This window comes from Diabrotica undecimpunctata, chromosome 7, assembly GCF_040954645.1.
Source record: "Diabrotica undecimpunctata isolate CICGRU chromosome 7, icDiaUnde3, whole genome shotgun sequence".
In the NCBI taxonomy this organism is placed as follows: domain Eukaryota; kingdom Metazoa; phylum Arthropoda; class Insecta; order Coleoptera; family Chrysomelidae; genus Diabrotica; species Diabrotica undecimpunctata.
In genome coordinates this window covers 149,670,695-149,691,824 of record NC_092809.1, presented here as the reverse complement: position 1 = coordinate 149,691,824, position 21,130 = coordinate 149,670,695, and the positions used below count along the sequence as shown (strand labels likewise).

Sequence of the window (21,130 nt, the reverse complement as noted above, 5' to 3'; positions counted from 1 at the left end):
ATGTTGTTAATTGTTCTGTCATTGCTGCTCCACAATATTTCAGTAATTCGTTTGGTATTCCACCTTTACCTGCTGCCTTTCTGTTCTTTGGCTTTTCAAGTGTTTTTCGAACTTCCTGTACATTTATAATAAGTTCTTTATTTTTTGTGGTAATTTCTGGTGTCTCCGGTTCTAGCGTCGTTTGTTCTTCCTCTGCAGAGAGCTTTTTTAGGTAGCCAATTCACGTGTCCTTTTCAATTTGTTTTGGTTCTATTAGTTCTTAAAATTTCTTTTGCATACTGATAGGTATATTAGGAAATATTTGAAAGAATATATCGTTCCTTTCTGGCTAATTGGCTTAGTTCCAGTGCCATAAAACAAAACACACACACACATATCGTTCCTTAGATAGATTTAGAACTGGCGTTAGAACTGGCTCTGGTAAACGAGTGAGAATAAATGCAGCTAAAAGAAATTGTTGCTTTGATCCAGTCTATGTCAAAAGGATGAGGCTGTTATTCGAACTCGAAGGAAATACTCGATTTTAGTGTACATATCTTATGATTTTGATTTGAAAAATATCTTACTCCAGAAAAAAAAATTTTGTAAACTTTTATTCGTTGTTTAATTCATCATAATTTTGAAACTTATTGGAAAATATTGGAATTTAATAGTTTTTATTAATTTTACTTAAAATAAACTAACTGTTCGGTTAATGTTGCGAATCAGTGTATTTAATAAAGACACAAATGAGACCATAACCGATACAAATAGAGCTGCACAGTTTGTTTATCTAATAAAAAGAATTACTACATTATATTCTAATAATTTGCTGTAACCCTACAAAAGTGATGTCAAAGATAATAGTTTCTCGAAACAGTTTTTATATTTAATTGCAGTATTTATTTCCCGCGTGAAATATATAATTACCAAAGCACGCTTTACATAATAACAAAGACCATTGAGAATAGTTGTTAATATTCATTCTGTGTATTATTGCTTATGCCAGATATAAATCAAATGGTTTTTTTTATTAGTAATCTAATGATGTCACTTAAATAACATAGATTTTAGTTAGAAATAAGACTTTTACCAAGAATGAAGATAAATGGATTTATCAAACACTCCTCGTAAAAATATTATATATGCTGTACAAATAGGTTGTATGAACAGCTTTAAGACTAGTTGTTAAGAGAAGTCGCTCGAGAAAAGAAAATATCTGCCAATATGAATCAAAGAAATTTTTCAATTATTTTAACTTTGTTTTTGTGTACATTTGTGGGTAATACATGTAAGTATTTTATACGTTATTAGTACCTTAAATATATCGAAAAATTAGTTTTCTACTATTTACTTCTTTAGTATAGGTACTTTTAGGTTAAATTTTTTTTATTCCATTTTAGACTACAATGTGCTTTTATTGGTTTAGCATTGGCTTTTGTAGCATTGTATTTATATATAGATATACCGTAAATTCAGGTGACTTTGACTCACTTTCGAAGTTTAAATGTAGATTTCAGTATTCTGAATATAAAGTAATATAGTATGTTTCTTTATTTAGTTGTATCTGAGTTTTTGACTACTTTTTTACAAAAATTACACTAAAACACAAAGAAGGGCTTACTCTATTAAATAAAGAAAATATAAATATGTGGTGTGCAAAGTCACCTGCTCTGCTTTCATAAGCTAAAAAGCCCCATCTCCAAAGAATAAAATTGTACAGAAGACAAGAAAAACCAATTTTTTCTCCAGTATCACAGTTTTGATATTTTTAAATGAATTTAATGTGTAAATGGTTTTGTTTCAATGTAAAAATTATGGTTTTAACGTTAACATAAGAATATTTAAATTTCTTAGGAAAAAAATGGATTTAGGACTTTTTATTCTAAAGTTGGATGCTGATATATCAGATTCTAAGAAGCCCTAACTCCCTCGTATAGGCAGTTAAAGATTTTTAATTTAAAAATTAACTAATTATATACATACTGAACATAAAAGGTTTATTGAAAATACAACTTATGTTTTCAAGAACTGTGTAATATCTAAAAATGAATAGACATATAAAAATTTAAAGTTATGAAATAATTTAAAACTAAGTAACATAAGGGAAAAATTGATTGTATGATTCATTCAGCGTCAGTCAGTGTTTAATAAATCTGGCTTCTCTGACTCTTGGATGGTTAACCAAAATCCACGGCGATTAGATGGCATAAGAGGGCACAATTGTTCAACTATTTCTTTTTTCTTAGCTTTATTAAATCCTCTTACTCCTTTAGTTTTCTCAGGCATTGGAAAGTTCTTGATATATTTAGCTTGTAAGAAATTTCGCACTTTGGTATTAGATTCTTGGTAATCAGTGGAATATAGTAGATTTGTATTGCCTCACTTAGCTATTATTTTTACAATGTCTGTAAGATACAGAACGGTATCGTTGCCACGATGCATAAGTTTTGGCTTAGAAGTGTAGTCTTTCCAAGCGAAAAGATCCTCACCACTAAGCTCCTTTGTTTCCACTTTCCCTAAGTTTGCTTCCTGAACATACTTAACAAAATCTGGAAATCGTACACTTTTCCACTATGCTTCATAGCTAATTCTACCTGAAAGGAGTCAGCAGCCATAAAAGTATGACCTGGTTCGAAATAAAAAATATAAATGAGGTAGACAGAAATCTCCGAGCAATAATTAACAATATACACCAAAAAGTAAAGAAATTCTAGTTCTTATTTTATGCTGAGCAATTGTCCAGCCAAATACAAATATGTTTAACATCTCTGAAATGGTAAAAAAACGAGTAAAATGTATTTAGGATATCTTCCTTTGTTCTTCCACTAATTACCTCATGCCAAAATACCGCGAGAGGTATGGTCTTACGTTTAGTACCAATAGGTACAAAACTTTTATTAAATACTACTATTCTTCGAGTAAACACAACTTCTTTACAGGAATCCATGCGTGGCAACATGATTACTTTTTGAAAATCATCACAAAAGAACTTGGTGTGATTGGAGGAGTGTAGTTTTGTATGCTCTTTATATAATTGTCTTGATTCTGTAGCTTTTGCAATATGGCTCTTCCAACAGACACAAACCAAACAATCTGATGATAAGTTTTTCTGACTGTGGTCTTTATTATGTTCTTTAAACTTGAAGCACATGCTACATTCTTCATGACCGAGTTTCGTAAATGATACTTATATTAAGTACATTAACAATTTTGCTGTATAAATCGTAAGAACAGTCACAAAAGTTTTCACTTTGTCTAAAGTCATCATACATCCTTTGAATGGTCACATCGTTTGGGAGGTATCGGCGATTTGGTGCATGTTCTCTTCTGTAATGAGCAATACTTGGGTTGTAACTCTCTATATTATTTCTAATGACGCTTCTGTCAATTTTCTTATAATTAGAATGCTTTTCCCTTTTGTTGGTTACACCTGACGCCGAACCTGTCATTGTATTTTTGTCACCATATGTTAGGGTATTATAAATAACTGAGTTATTTTCTTTAGAAAATCCAAGAGTCGTTAGAAAAAATGTTTTACATACCCTGACTCTTTCGCCTTTGTGGTCATTAAAAAAATATCGAAATGAATTGTGTTTGGTTTGCGATATACCTCGATGTCTTTTTACCGGGTTTTACCGGGAGCCCAGTGGCGCATAAGACGAAAAAGTCTCATCTTTCGGTGAAATTTTTGTTCCAAAATTCGGCGTTACATTGCTGTCGCCACTTTTCCGAAAATTTTATACGACATGTGTAGCGACATTTATCACCACAAGAATCGCGCGTGGGATGATCTTCTTTTAATTTCATTATTTTGTTTCGTACTTTTTCTTTTAAAGTTGTACTTGTTTTCTTCCGTATCCTTTTAGTTCCGCTTTTTGTAATACCAAGCCTTCATTTTCCATATCTGGTTCTTGTTCTAAATCTAACTGCTGTTCTTTTTCTTGAGATTTTTCATTATAAATTTGTAGCGTTTTAAATTTGGTGCAATATTTTCGTTTTTCTGTTTGCAAATGAATTTTAAAACGATCAATATATTATGGCATTTTAAGTTGAGATTCTAAATATCAAGTTTTGGTATTCAGCTGTTTTTGTCTTTTGTCGTTAAAACGCAATAAACTGGAATATTTAAAAGTTGTTTCGAGTCCCCTAATATAATATTGCAAGTCAGGTATACGGTTTTTCTAAGACGTATTAACTGAGAATATTTTTTTGTCTTTGTTTACATTAATATTCCCCTATTCTCTGTATGTATTGTGAGGTAAAAAATTTCCAGTTAACCAATTTAAAAGTAAATACTCAAGAAGTTTTTTGTCGGTTCGTTGCTAAGAACGAGGTCAAAAAAGGGTAGATTGTTTGTTTTAAGTTTGTAGGCAAAAACTAGCTGTGAGACGTAAAGGAAAATTTATTTTGCGTTGAAATTTGTAAAATGTAAGGCATCGAGGAGTCGACATTTAAGCCCCAAGCAGAGCAGATAGAAGAAATTTTGAATCGCGAGTCGATTCAATTTTTTTTGTGTAATATCTTAAGACCGGTTAAGGTGATGATACTCTATGCAATGTGGCAGTTTAGATCAGAGTAATCACCCATAAGATTTGTGCAGTACACCGGCACTGATGAAATTTGGAAAATGTTTATATAGAATGTCCCCGTCGACAGCTTGATTTCCTCCATCAAGTTTCTGTTCCAATCGTTCCTGCCTACGTATCGAAAAGGTTTATTTTTATTCAAGTTGAGAGTTATGTCCTTTGCAGCTCCAGTCCCATAGATGTTAACAAGTTTTTTTTTGAAAGTTAAGTGCTAAACAGTGAAATCAGGTAACAATTAACATTTTAATTTTAAAGTAAAGACAGACATTTTTTGCTAAAACAATAATTATTTTCATTAAAATTTAAAGGATTTGTAATAAATAATAAATTGTAAATTTTATGGTTTAACAGCTGTCATTTTAATTGTTTTTTTAATATAATGTTAACATATGACAGCTAGCTTTGTTCTTTTCTATATTCATTTGTTTTGTTTGTTTAAAAAAAAAGTTAATCTCTGTGCGATAACATTCGTAAGTTTTGTAGTATCTCCAACCCCTTTGTAAACGAAGTTTGTAAACGGACACATGTAAGTTTTTTATTCTGTATTTGGCAACTATTTATATAGTATATTTTTTATGCCATTTATGTTTGATAACTGTTTGTTAGAGACACAAATAAATGTTTAATTTATTGCTCCATCCAATTTTTTATTTATTTTAGAAAAATCTCCTAACCTTTTTTTTGTATGTTTACTTTTTAGGAAGGAAGAAACTTTCTTTCCTCCAGCAGGAAGTTTTCTCGAAGCGGCGTCCCTTTTAAATAGCTAGAGGTATTTCTTCTTGTCTTTTTTTGCCCATTTGTCCAGGAGATTTATGTAAGTAACCCCTTGTTTTCATATTTTGGTAGTTACCCCAATTTCAACCCCCTTGCCATTCACTTATCCACGACCCCAGCTCTCCAACAACCCCCTGAGTGCCGTTCGCATACGTAACGTTTGTTTTGCTTGCCCTATCTTCGCCCCCATAGTTTCTGTCCCCAATTTTCTACCCCCATAATCTTACCCTGAGGTAGGCAATATATATATCGTTACAAATTACACTATTGTTTACAGTTTCTATTTCTCTTTGTACTGGATCATTTTCACCTTGAAAATTTTGGTTTAAATTTGATGAATTAAAAACTTCTAATATTGTGTCAATGGACTGTCATTGTGCTTTGAATTGTTTATTTTCTGTTTGTATTTCTTCTGGTATAACCGTGTTATTTAAAGTTTTTACTTCACTGCGGACTGGAACATTTGGAGATGGAGTAAATACCTCAAGTGTTGTGTAAATTAACATATTTTCTTTGTCTTCGTTACATTTTGAAGAATTCTGGAATTCTGAACTGGTCCAAAAATTCTGGTGAATGAAGACCACCGGTCTAAAATTTTTATCTATATCGTGGGTGTCAAACCAAGTTTCATCCAAATAATATAAGTTCTTCCATTCACCCCTAAAAGACAATCGAAACTCCACTTTATTAAATGGCTGGATTCCATAATTGCCTGCCGTTTATTCAGTGTTTTAAACATAAAACCATTAGATTTTAAAAGCCTCCAATAAGTAGTTTTATGACACTCGGGATTATTTCTTTGTTTCTTAATTCACTCAAGAGTTTATTTAAAGTTGATAAGTTATTCACTGAATACATATGATATATTGTTTTCCGTATAGCTGATAACTGAAAATTCGGTAATACTCGATGGGCACCAGAATCCTTTCTTTTTTCGCAACACTGGACCGTCTTTTACAAGTTCGTACACAGTGGAACGTGGCACTTGTGTCAAACAGTCTTTTTGATCGCTTGTTATTTAACCATCGTCGCAAGAAGACCTAAGAAAAAATTCTGGTAAAATCGGTAATATGATTAACCTTCCTAATACTGGGTGGAGCGATTTCTCGCCCCAGGTCTAACGTTTTTATTAATATCTGTAATTAAGTTTAATCAATCGCTTTGACGGTTTAGGACATTGGTAGTTGATGTATTAAGAGCACAAAAAAGTATTAAAACCGAAAATATCGCGAACAGAAAATTTAATATTCTCGTCGCATTTCACGGAAATATATGTGGGGCGAAAATTCGCCCCACGTGGTATCGAGTGTTTTCACGTTTTACAATTTTATCAGTTTAGGCGAAAGTTTTGGAACATGATTACTAATAACTGTAATGATATTTCTGGCCATGATGTATTGAAATTCCATTCTTGCTATTACACAGTGGGAACTTTTGTAATTCTCCTATTAGCATATTTTTGTCTAGAATCTTTGACGCATCACTTTTTAGTTGGGATTGTCTTTATAAGAATTTGTAAAGTGCAATAAGCCCTAAGTACGTCTGATATCTGATTACTGCTAAAATTACCTGTTTATTTAGTGAGTTTCTGAATGTGACTGTCCTCTGTCTTTGATTTTTAATTTGTTGAATTTGTACTAAACAAAGTATACAGACAAAAAAGAGTTAAAAAAATGCCAAGAATAATGAGATACATGGAATCCTTGCACTTAAAAGTGAACCAAACTACTGGGGCGAGAAGTCGCCCCACCTGGTACTGGTCGTTTTAAAATTCACCCGGTATTAGAAAGGTTAAGTAATGAGCATTTTTAACGAGTACTTACCGTTTTAAAAGTTAACCACGATTTGCTTTGCATCGTGTGTGAGATGAATATAACCAGAACGTGTTTCAGGTTCAGACTCGTCTTCACTTCCTGAAATAGTGACAGAAATACAGGACATCATTACTAATCATTTTAATATCATTCATATTTATAGTTATTACACTGACTTCTGACTTCTGACTTTCTGACAAAAGAAAAATAAAGTTTTTTTCAAATAAACTTTCTTCTCAATGAAGCTTTTTTAGTGATAATTTGATATGAAGTCAACATTACTTCCTTTTACCTGAATAAAATGCCAAGAAATTTTCTAATCTCTTATAAAAACTGGCTTTACGTACCTAGAAATTTGTAATTCTGAAAATTTTGTTTACCATTTGTTAATAACTCAAAGTTGAAATACGTACCTGGCTATACCTACTTTGTATCATTTAGTAAAGCACCTTTAAACTTTGGATAGAATTTAAAATTGAACCTAATGTAACGAAAGTCTAAGGGTGACTAACGTTACAGCATTAAGGGAATACTTGCAGTGATTTTCGATGTGGCTATATCGGAGAATGCTTAAGATCACGTGGACTGACCGAGTCACAAATGAGGAGGTCCTCAGAAGAACGAATAAGAACCGAAAGGTACTGACCACCATCAAATCTCTAAAGTTACTGTTCTTCGGACATATTATGCAAAATGAATCCAAATATGCTCTCCTTCAAGCCATCCTGCAAGGAAAAATATTTGGAAAATGAGGTTCAGGAAGAAGAACATCTTTATTAAAGAACCTCAGAATCTGGTTCAATACAACATCTGTGCAGCTTTTCCTCGCTGCTGCAGATAAGATAAAGATTGCCATGATGATCGCCAACATTCGTAACGGATAGGCACCCCAAGAAGAAGAAGATTTTCGATCTTTATTAAACGCTGCTTATCTCATCTCAATTCAACAGAATTATTTTTCGTTAAGGTTTTCTGCAGATATCGCCTACTTGATGAGTCTCGTAACTATACTAGATGAGTCCTTGATGGAAAATATATTATTTTAGTAACAAGAAGTCAATGATACGATAAAGTTTTTATTATAACACATAATCACATAGTCACGAAGACTATGTGATTTAAAATAGTCCCAGTTTTACACAAATCACATAATTTTCTCGTGATATTAATACTTATACACGAGTTTAAATTCTTATTATATATACGCTTGCTCTTTAGTTTTGTAAATAATTAATTTATTTTGTTTTATTCCGTTCACGTTTTTATTTGAAATAATATTTTTATTGCAGTGCAAAGTGAATTGGTCAGTAATCCACTAATTCCTGATGTTGAATGTGGCCGTTCGGTAAGTACATTATTGATTTGTTATAAAGCCATTATCAATCACAAGCTAATCCTCTCGATTATAATAAATTATGAGGATATTTAGTTATCCTTTTTATATTTAAATTTTAGATTTCCAGCTCCAAAATCGTTTTTAAAATACAAATAACTTGTTTTGTTTGGTTACTTTGACATAAAAACAATACTTTTACGGGTTTAGTATTATATTCCTGATTGATAATAATTATTCAGACCCGTGTTTCAAATAGATCTTTTATTAATCGACCTGCTTAAAAGCAAAACCTGCTAAAGCCTTTTTTTGCACATTTTGCCAAAAATGAGATATTGAGCTGAACTAGTTCCTCATATAGGCCATTGTATAGGTAGGCCAACTCTTTATTTACTGTCAAAAAATTAATTCCTAAAAAAGTTACCTTGAAAGCAAAACAGGTAAAATCCATTTTCTAAATAATAATTAAACCCCTTTTATTTTGGAATCGCTGTATAACTTTAATGTTGCTTTTACTGGCACATCTCCAAAGTTGTATGCCATAGGTCCAAAGTCCAGTAATATTTTTCTGTGTTCGCACATGGAAACATAGAATTGCATATTCTAAGAGTGATATAAGTATCTTGTTTGTTTGTGAAGTTGATATAAATGGATTTGTTAATATTTAACTTTACACGCTATTTTTTTAGTCCAGGTGATAATTTGATTAATACACGTCAATACAATAACTTCTTCATGGTTATCTACCACTGCCATAACTACTGTGTCATCGGCAAAGGTAGCCATTGTATAATTTTAAAGATCAGAGATATCGCTAGTGTACAATAAATACAGCACTGGTCCAATGACATTACTTTGAGGTACTGAGGTACCCGCCTTAATTGCTTTTAGATCAGAGTAAGACTTCTCTTGTTTTATTCTAAATTACATGTCTGTCAAATTAGACTTAAAAATTTAAAAATATTGCTGAGGTAGTAACACTTCTATTTTGTGAAATAGTACCTTATGCCAAACTTTGTCAAAAGCTTGTGCCACATTCAATAATACAGTGGAATAAACGTGTCTTTCTTTTCAAGATTTTTCTATGATCAATAAGTGGATGATCTTGGTCAATTGTCGAATGACTTCCCCTTAAATTGATGGGTAAGGATCAAATTCTTATCTTCTTTACTTGGTTTTAACCTATTAAGCAGCAATTTCTTATACAGTTCTTATACAGTGACATGAAAGAAAGTTTCCTTGAAACTTCTTGTGGTGATTTTTCTGATTTATTGATCAGAAGTGCTGAAAGAGCACTTTTCCTCTACAGAAAACAAAAAAAAAAGGAAAAGGTTAATCAAAATTAGGTGAATATATACTAATCTACAGTGGAGTAGCAAAAGAAAACAGGGCCAAAGAAGGAGTAGCCTTACTAATACATCCAAGGTGCCAAAATGACATCAAAAAGTATCAATATATATCAGACAGAATAGTAACAGCAAGGATAAGAATGGAGAAGGAAGACCTGAACATCATTGGAGTATACGGCCCAGAAAATAATAAGCTTTAAACAACAACGGAAGCGTTTTATGACCAATTACATCAAGTAGTAGATCAAGTCAGAGGGAAGATAATAATAAAAAGATAATAGAACAAAACAGAATTCCTCAAGAATGGAGATCAAGAATCCTAATACCTCTCTTTAAAAAGAGAGACAAATCGGATCCGGAAAATTACAGAGGAATTAATTTATTAAACACAACATTAAAATTATCAACCAAAGTTATAACAAATCAACTGCATGAAATTATAATATTAGCAGAAGAACAACCAGGTTTTAGGTTGGGAAGATCATGCACCGACGCTATATTTATAATGAGGCAAGTGCAAGAGAAATCATTAGAATACAACAAACCGGTATATCTATGTTTCGTGGACCTTAAAAAGGCATTTGACCGGGTCAAATTAAAAGACGTTATCCACTTATTGTACGCAAGAGAGATACCTCTAGAAATAATCAAAACGATCGAAAATATCGACCAAAACAATACATGAAAAGTAAAACTAGAAGAAAAACTAACCGACCCTATTAAAGATGGCAATGGGATAGGACAGGGAGATTCCCTGAGTCCTCTATTGTTGAATCTAATTATGGATGAAGTAATAAAAAAAGTAAGAACTAAAAAAGGATAGCAAATGGGAGAAAAACAACGTAAAATAATCTGCTATGCAGACGACGCAATATTACTCTCTACAAGTGAATATGATTTACAACGTATGCTGCACCAATTTAATATAACCGCCAGAAAATTTAACATGTTAATTTCCCCAAAAAAGACCAAATGCATGGTTACAACAGCAAATTTACTAAGATGTAAATTGGAGCTGGAAGGTCATATAATAGAACACGTGATGAGTTTAAATATCTAGGCATCACATTATCTAGCTACGGAAAGCTCGAAACGGAAGTGGAAAATCAAGTGAGTAGAGCAAACAGAGCCGCAGGCTGCCTGAATGAAATAATATGGAGAAATAAAAATATCGGGAAAGAAACGAAAGCAGAATTTACAAAAAAGTCATCAGACCAATAATGACATACTTGGCAAAAACAAGATCTGACACAGAGAGGACAAAAAGGATGTTAGAAACGGCAGAGATGAAAACACTTAGAAAAATTGATGGTAAGACACTATGGGACAGAGCTAGAAGTACAGATATACGACGTAGATGCAAGGTGGAAAACATCAAGAACTGATGGTAAGAAATAGACGAGTAGAATGGAACGATTATAAAAGCCGAATGACAACAAATAGAGTAGTAAAGACGGCAAGAGGCGATTCCCCAATAGGAAGACGATTAGTAGGAAGACCCCGAAAACGATGGAACGACAACTTACCGGAGGCACATTGAAAAACAGACAGAGTCATGTCTATATAAAAAGAAGAGGAAGAAGAACAAGACGAAGAAGAAGAAAAGGAAGACTTTTCACATCTTGGGTACATACTTCAACCAAAAGGATGCATTGATAATATTAATGCATTGATAAGTTTTAGTATTTATTATAGTAAGTTTTTGGTAATTGTTTTAGTAATTCTCCAGTGATAAGGTCAAAGCCAGGTGCTTTCTTTGGATTTGTGTTTATTTAAATATTGTCAAACACTTCATTTTCTGGTTCTGGTTCAGTCCAGTCTTCAAGATCTTCATCATTTGGTTGGAAAGTCGCCTGCAAATGTTCTGCAAATATTTTTGCTTTTAGAATATTGTTTCGAGCCCTGGTCCTATATGGATTTCTCATTAGTGAATTTTATAGAATGGGCCTTTTCTGTTCTGAATAGGCTGTTTTACCTAGTAGGGCTTTAGTCTCTTTCCATCTGCTTCTAAGTTTTAGTTTTTCACAAATAATGTGTCTAATTTCTTTTGGGTAATTATTACCTTTTGTTCTAGAAATAGTTATAAAATAACTATTTATATAGTTATAAAGATAGACAGATAAGTTTAGATAAATTTCTAAGATATAAAAGTGAACATTGAGAAAGAAGATTACAAATTATTCTCTAGATCTTATTCTTTTGTCTGCTCTGTAATAACCTCTTTTTTGATAACTGACTTTCCTACATTAGAATGGTTTGGCTGTGGAACACACATTTCATCATCAGAGACAACATATTGTTCTTGATCGGAATAAAATTATTCAGATGCTTATTTCAACAGATTTTCATTTGTAAAAACAATAACAACAAAAACAATAAATTAAATCGTGTGATAGTTATTCTGAAACCAAAGAATTTTTCACACTTGTCCATTTCTGGAGGTTTGTGATCACTACATCAAAATGTTTTCTATTCTGTGCCACCCTTAGTAATTGTTGATTCCTGCCCATCCAAGTTCTGATATTGCGAAGCCATGATATGGCTCTTCTGCCTACTCCGCTTCGGCTTATATTTTCCCTTCAATTATTAATTGTAGCAGGTTATCGTAGTTATAAGTTCTAACTCTCTATTTATGGTATTGATTACTCTTTGATTCGTAATGTGTTGTATCCATGATATTCTGAGCATTCTGCGACAAAGCCACATTTCAAAGGCTTCTACTCTTCTCATGTTATTTAATTTTAATGTCCAGGCTTTAACTTCATACAGAAGAACTGACCAAACGTAGCATTTAATAATTCTAAAGTAGAAGGACTACGTTTGTATTACTATAGATATAGGAAAATTAATATTTCCGGCTTCGACTCAATATAAAAGGGTAGAAAATACATGGCATCACAAAAATTACTAGTTGTATAATATTCACATATTCTTACCGTTCTAAAGAAGTAAAATGTACAATCTTTTTATTAAAATAAATAATCTAATTAATTATTAATTACGAAATTTTATTTATGCCGCAGCTATATTTATGTGATGTCGAATATACTTGTAAGATAAAAAAATGGAGCTGGTGTTCAAAATTGCTATTCAATTTTAGTCGCTACCTAGTTATATTGGTACCATAATATTGTGCTTATATATTAATAATGTCTAATTTAATACCTATTAGCATTTTAAATGTCATTATCTAAGGTTAAAGACTAATTTTTTTAAAGTGTTTAATACAGTTTAATTTTTCAAGCTATTTTAAAAACCCTTTTCTGATTTAAGGTGGAAGGTGTTTCATCTTCACTTGTTGGAAATAAGGAATTTCCCTGGACAGCCAGAGTTTCATTCAGCAAACATCCCGGTAAATTTTTATGTGATGGAGTTTTGATCAACCAAAGGTATATCCTGACTGCTGGCTTGTGTATAGAAGACAAAACGTTACAACGTCAAGGAAATGTGTGAGTTTAATATGGCATATAATCGTACCGTACTAACACTTTCTCAATATTTATATAAAACATTTACATCTACTAAAAACTCAAAAAAAAACTTACTATGTAAAGTATACGATTAGTTTAACATAGCGATGGTATACACTAAAATTTTAACTAGTGTTATACAGTGTGTCCGTAAAGTATGGAATAAATTCGATATTTCCTAAATAAAAAGCCTTTTTAAAAAAATATAAAACACGCCGATTTTTAAATTTAATGTTCTGCATTTTACAATAAAATTTCATTATACAATGTGATACACATTACAGTGATGACGTCATTGGCTCTTTTTTTAAATGTAACACCCTGTATTTTAGGACATTTTTAAATCGATAAAAATGAGTTGATGTTAAAAAAGTATACGGAAATAAAACGGCGTATTGAGATAGCTAGAAGTAATTTTAATAAGATGAAAGCAATATTATGCAATGGAAAACTCAACATCGAAATTAGAACTACAGTATTGAGATGCTACGTGTTCCCTGTCCTGTTGTATGGAGTTGAGGCCTGGACAAAAACTTATTAACTTTGAAATGTGGTGTTATCGAAGAATGTGAAAAATATGTTGGACACGACACATAACAGATGAGGAAACGCTACGAAGAATGAAAATAGATAAAGAAATACTCAACACTATAAAGAAAAGAAAAAATGAACTACCTTGGTCACATAATAAGAAACGAGAAATAAGAATTGATGCGGCTGGTCATACAAGGGAAGGTGGAAGGCAAAAGTGAACCAGAGAAAAGACTCACGTCCTGGCTGATGAATATGAGACAATGGAGTAGGAAAACACGTCAAAAGAACTTTTCAGAACGGCTGCAGATGGACCATGATGATCGCCAATGTCCTTATGGATGAGGCACGTTAAGAAAAAGATTGTTCGCATTTCGCCTCAAAACTTGTTGTTTTTTCTTACGTCTTTTCGGATTGACCGGTGGATATCTTTTTTTAATTTCTTCATTGTTGTGTAGTTGGAGCCGTATTTTTCCGTCAGCTGTCTTCTTTTAGCTATTGGCTCTTTGGTATTTCCGTTTCTATTAGAGCATTTATTATGCCATCATTTGCTTGCTTTACATCTTCTATTTCGTGTGGCAAGTCTTGTGTATGTCTGGTTAGTGTATCTTCATACAAGTAGTTGTTTTTTGGGGGAGTCCATTTCTTTTTTCTTGTTTTTAGGATCATCTTTTTTCTTTTAAATTTGACATTTAATAGTATCTTAGCTCGAAATAATCTGTGGTGGCTTCCTATTGAAAATTTGTTGAGTACTTTGATGTCTTTGATTATTTCTTTTTTGTTTGTTATGATATAATTTATTTCATTTTTGATACTGCCATTTGGGCTGCTACATGTTCATTTACGCTGAGTCTTTTTATCGAAAAAAGAGTTCATCATGAATAAATTTTTCTTGTGTAAGAAGTTCAGCAATCTTTGTCCTCGTACATTTCTCTCGCTATGGCCATACTTATCTATTGCTATCATCTGCATTATCTTGATTAAACTCCATTTTTGCATTAAAGTCGCCCATAATTATTATGTAATATGCTGATTTGGCATGTAACGCTGTTTCTAAGTCCTCAGAAAATTTTTCAATTTCTTCATCCGAGTGGGTAGTCGTTGGACCATATGTCTGGATTACCTTAAGGTTACATCTTGCATTTAGTTTGAAGATGATCTATACAATCCTGGCGCCTATGCTGATAATTTCAACTATATTTGGTGTGTGTTTTCTATGTATAATGAATCCTACTCCACCATTTGAAGTGTCTTCTTCACCTCTAAAATGAAATATGTGTCCTGATTTAAGAATAATTTGGGCTTCTCTTTTTCGTCTTATTTCACTGTCCCATTTTATGTTTTTCAGCTTTTCCTTCAGTTCCATCATCTTATGGTCTGATATGAGTTCTAACATTGTATAAAGTAATTTGCATTTTTCGCTCTTAGTAGTTTTTTTCCGGGGATTCTTAGCACTTTATTTTCAAACCTGTTTCAATTGCTACCTTGGTTGGGGGTATTGGAGCCACCGAAAACTGAGGGCCGTTCAGTAGTTTCGTCTTTCATGGAAAATGACTTTTGGGGTTTTAAGCCATTAAAACGCCACGCTTGGCTAGTGCGTGTTGGCGATTTGGTTTAAAAGTAGGAGGAGAAAATGGTGGGGATGGGAATGCCTTGGGTTTGGATTTGGTTTCCCCGGGGATGGGAAGCTAGGGAAATCCATGAGCTCGCGTGGGCAGGTGTGCTAATTCTGAAGTAGATCTATCCCCTGCCGATGTACACATACCATATAATAAGATGATTGGATGTGCAAGATGTGTTATACTATAAGCCAGTATTATAGCCAGTATACATTTGTTCCTGTGTAGTTTTTAAATACAAGCATATCCTACTAGATGATGCCAACACCATAAAGAAATTTTTTACTGCACCTTTAAAGTTTCCATCCATCCTATTCTAAACTTTTAGAAAGAAACTTAATTTCTGGAAAAAATTTAGTATAATAGTGTAGTTTAGTATAATATAACAGTTTATACAATAGATATTTTTAATCACTTTAATATTTTGTTATAGAGATAAGATTCGCCTAGGAGATCATAACTGCTTACCCGGTGAGGAAGATTGTGTCAGTAACAGTTACGTCGATGTTGATATCGAGAACGTAATTTTACACCCAGCCTATGGAAACGAAAATCACGTTACCCATGATGACATCGGTTTAATTCGGTTAAAAGAAGATGTTAAATTCAATGGTAAGTACTGTGTAATATTAATATGAATTTTAAGAAGTCTTTATTACTATCACTCACCAACCAGAAATTTTTAATTAGTTCAATTTTTTTATGTCTTTGGTATCTATATCTAGACCAGCCTCTTCTGGACATTCTTTTCTGTTTTCATCTTGTGACTTTGTGACCATCAGTGAAAAATTCATTTGATTATCCAAATCCGACCATTTACAGTTAAAGTCTATATCGATTAGTTTGTGAAGCTTAACCAATAATCTCATCTTAATAATTATATGTTTTAGACAACATTTCACCAGTTTGCTTACCAAAACCTAACGAATTAGGAAAACCTGGAGAGAAAGCATTTGAAGTAGGATGGTCTAGGAACAGCATTGATAAACTGAAAGCGGAGCTTACCATTAGCGACCAACAAAAGTGTTTTGAATATTATTCGAACAATTTGCATGTCAACTTATCTGGTTCACATTTATGTGCAGGAGATTATCCCGATGGCAATTGTGCAAGTAAGTAATTATAGGTTTAAGTAATATGTTTAAATTATTGTTATTTTTTAGATAGGAATTTTTGTTATTTTTACTAACAGAAAATAAACACATTTAAATCGCGTCATCGATTGATTTGCGAGCAAGAAAAGTTTATATTTATAGTTTTATAAAACTTAATTTTTATACATGTTCTTGGTTTATGATGTAGTGTTCTATTTATTATGCCACCTATTACTTTTAAGCCTCATTTCTGATATTCCTGAATAAGTTTGCGTGTTATACATTCTAGATCTTCATAGTCCTGAACCAAGCATATTTGGTCGTCTCCAAAAAATAGTGTGTACACTATGAGCTCGTTTAAAGGGATTTCCATAGCACTACATTTCCTTTGATACGTCTTCAGCGCTTGCTTAGTCGATCTTAAAGTAGATCTTAAACAAAGTCGGGAACAGGCAGCATCCTTATATGAGTTCGTTGTCTACCACAAACCCATTGGATATCTCTTGAACTATCTATATTTTGCTCGTGTTGGTTTTGTAGAGTTCTTGTACTGCTTTGACTAAAGTTACGTAGTTGTTTGTTTTTTAAAGCTTGCCAGTTTTTGTTGTGGTACGTTCTCGTAAGCTTTTTGATTGGCATTCATCGTTTATAACAAGAATTTCGATAAAAAGCATGGAAAGCTTTTGAACATATTAAGAAAGCATGGAAAGCATGGAAAGCTTTTGAACATATTAAGAACCAAAGGCATTGATGAAAATACCTACGTATCATAGAAAACTTGTCTTGAAAGTAGGAAGCAGTCATACTAGTCGATGGGAGATTAACTGACGAATACTATATTCAAAGAGGCGTCAGACAGTAGTCTATTTTATTGTATTTACTTAATAGCACTTTAAACAACATTATTTCCTAATTCACCCATCAACAATAAAGTTTCAAGAATACAACTTCCCACAATGTCTATTTTGCATTTTCCAGGTACCAAATGTTGCAAAACATAAAGGGCTTTTTATCAGAATCCTTATTTTACACCACTTTATTTAGACCTATGTATAATTGGTTGCCTATAACTACTCACACAATTCTTCACATAATGTTCTATTATGCGATAGTCTCCATGATCTTTAAACGTTGTTGGATTGCGAAAACACAACATGAAGAGAAATGCGTCTCTAAAAATGAATGCTTTTCAAACAAAATTTATGATTACACAGATAAATCAACAAAAGATTGAGAGAGCTACTCACTTTAAATATCTGTGATGCAACATTACAGATTAAAATTACGTCAAAGAAGAATCAGATGATAAATTTGGCAGTGTGGTTACATGGCATCGAGACCTAGACTCCCAAGTCTAATACAATCAATCACCTAGAGGCGTTTAAGATGTGGATGCATAGAATAATGCTCTGAATAGCCTTGACAGCGAGGCAGACCAACAAAGCTGTGTTAAATAGAGTATACGCCATTTATGTGTTATTGAAAACTATTAAAATAAAAATTTCGTGCCTTAGATATGTTCTTAGAGGAGACCGGTACAGAATCCTTTAGCTTATCATTAAAAGTAAAATCTTTTTTTCATCCGTTGTTTTTACTACTGCTACTTTGAATTAGGGTTTGTTGAAATGTTTTTACATGGTGGGTTTTTCTTTTGCTCTCTGCTCTGGTGCTTATACGCCTTTGATATTTGAGTGACCTCTGTCAATCAGTTAATTAGACCTTGTTGTTATTATCCTTTCTTTACATATGTATACTTTGTTAATGTGATTTTCTATTTGATATTTATAAGAATTTTGGTCTAGTCGTTTTTTATGTCAGGTGGCAACTTTAAGCCTTTCTTTTGTTCTTTCGTGAAAAAACTATGAATATTTTAAATCTTCAGTACAGAATACCAGTTTTTAACGGGATATGAAAATGACGGGTTTGCCATCTTTAGGCCTTTTGGTATCTGTATAATTTTTCTATTAGACTTTCTCCCTTTAGAAAATCTATTTAAGCTTTTATTTTGTATACTACATGATGCATACCCGTTGTACGTCATGCACCCAATTGTTACGAGATACATTATGTCTTCTAAGACATAAAAATAGAGAACTGAGTTCTACTTGTAGCACTCCTAACCCGTTTGTTGAAATACAGCATTTTCTCAAAATGCAATTGTTTGCAACAGTAATTGTTTTTTCTTAAGGTTCCGTCTTCTTACTTATAAGGCACTGCTGCTCTAAAACGCTGGTGGACGAGCAATTAAATTACTCTTTGAGATTGAGCAGCCATGATATTCGTCGCATTCCTACGCTACTTTTTCTTAAAATCTGTCCCTGCATGTTATTTTACAGAAGCTTAAATTTTGTTTCTCCTATCACGTGACCAAAGTATTGTAGTTTTATTACCTTTATTTCATTATTCAGTGCTGCTTCTTTTAATAAAAGTTTTTGCAAGACTTTTTCATTCTTAACTCTGTCTATATTAATTGCACTCTGTGCATGTTAAAGCTAATAATTTAAGAGCTATCTTAAAATAAGCTAAATTTGTTTCTAATTTATACAGAGATGCTAAGATATATACCAAAATGTATACATCTGCGCAATCGATTTTGAAAAGGCTTTTAACAAGGTTCTACATCACAAAATGCTGGAAATAATGAAAGCAGCTCGACAGACGATAAAGATTTACGAATAATTAGATATCTATACTGGTATCAAGTGGCAAAAATAAAAGTTGAACAAAAACTCTCAGATGAAATAAATCTAAAAAAAGAGGAGTGAGACAAGGCTCTACACTGTCACCTTTACTCTCTAACCTATATTCAGAGGAAATATCCAAGGAAGTGTTAATGGAGACAAAAGAAGGTATTATTGTGAATGAAACGATGAACAATATTAGATATGCCGATGATACCTTAGTTCTTCAAAATCTAATGAACAAAACGAAACAAACCTGCGATCAGTATGGATTAAACTCAACTTAAGAAAACTATATATAATAGTTATTAAATAAAATTATATACAGTAAAACGGTATAAAAGTAGGAGAGGTAATACTGGAGACAAGTGAAAAAACTCATGTAGATATCTCGGCGGTATATCAATTAAAGCTGGGATTCAACCGTACAAATTAAAATCCAAATAGAACAAGCCCGAGCAGCTTTTGTAAAAATGAGGAACGTACTTTGCAACCACGATCTTAATATTGACCTTCGCATTAGAATGACATATTGCTATATATTTTCAGTGCTATTGTACAGAGTAGAAGCGTGGACTCTAAGTGAAGCTATGCTTATATGCTTTACGATGTAAGCATATAAATGACAACTAAAAGTAAGCTGGGTCGACAGAGTTAGAAATGAGGATGTCCTTACACGGCTGAACCAAAAACCAAGTGGTCAATATAATAATGATACGCAAGCTGAAATACTTTGGTAACATTATGAGATACCCTGAGACATATGAACTTTTGCATCTGATTATTTAGGGAAAGCTCCAATGTAAACATGATCCTGGTAGAAGAAGAACATCATGGCTGAAAAATCTAAGATAATGGTAAGGAAAATAGACTACATCATTATTTGGAGCTGCTGTCAATAAAGTCAGGATAGCGAACATGGTAACCAACATGATATCCAACGATCGGTAATGGTTATGGAACTAGAAGAAAATGTAAAAATAATTTTATAAAAGACATTTTTTTTTGCTTTTAGGCTCTTCGGGTGGTGCACTAGTTAGATTGAGGAAACCTGAAAATAACTGGTTGTTAGAAGGTATTACATCCTTTGGACCATCTAAGTGTAATACCGAGGTACCCAGTGTCTTCACCAAAGTGGAACATTATTTGCAATGGATACACGACAACGTTAAAAATTAATAAATACGCTGTATTAAATGATGAGTGTTTACTAATAAAATTTTATTCATAAAAGAATGCATTATATATTTTTTATTACAAATAATTTTTGCTGTTCCCAATTTTGTAGTATAATATAAGTAGAGGAGGGCCTCATAGTTTGGGACAATTTTTTGCAATAGCATGTGTAAAAATATTCTGATTTCATAGCTTTTTCTATGAGGTTCTGAAACTATTTTTTAATGGCATACTCAAGTTAAATATTGCTTTTATCCCAAATATTTATAATCACGTCTTTGGCTACAATGCTTGACGTTTCTATTTGTATATACGTTTCTATGTATATATAAATATAGCCCTAAAATACGTAATATGGAAAGAATCAGAAGGTAGGAAAAATACATATTACAAAACGTACTTGTTAATAAATCTGTCCAACTAGCAGCATATCCGGTAACAAAAATGTCACGTGTTTGGTGAGAACCAAAGTAACACGTGAAAAAACGTATATGGAACTTAAATCACTTACTAGAACAATAGGTTTGTCAATAAACAAAAAACAACTAAAATCCTTGTACAAAGTGGATCGTAGAGAACAACACGACAGTTGACAACTTAGAAAAGTAGATATCTTTATCTATTTAGGAGTTAAGGTTACAAAGGAAAACATTCACGGTGCAGAGCTTAACAGAAAAATCATCCTAGTTAATACGGCATACTTTGCTATTAGCCCGATATT

The 21,130-nt window shown here is 32.5% G+C and overlaps 1 protein-coding gene across 1 annotated transcript; it reads left to right on the top strand.

Moving 5' to 3' along the window:
- Positions 1-1,115: 1,115 nt before the first annotated feature.
- Positions 1,116-20,469, top strand: LOC140446033 (CLIP domain-containing serine protease B4-like). Its single transcript, XM_072538536.1, has 6 exons — positions 1,116-1,270; positions 8,446-8,501; positions 13,112-13,287; positions 15,892-16,070; positions 16,349-16,570; positions 20,249-20,469. The coding sequence occupies exons 1-6, from the start codon at positions 1,207-1,209 to the stop codon at positions 20,410-20,412; spliced, it is 861 nt and encodes a 286-aa protein (XP_072394637.1). The 5' UTR covers positions 1,116-1,206; the 3' UTR covers positions 20,413-20,469.
- Positions 20,470-21,130: the final 661 nt, after the last annotated feature.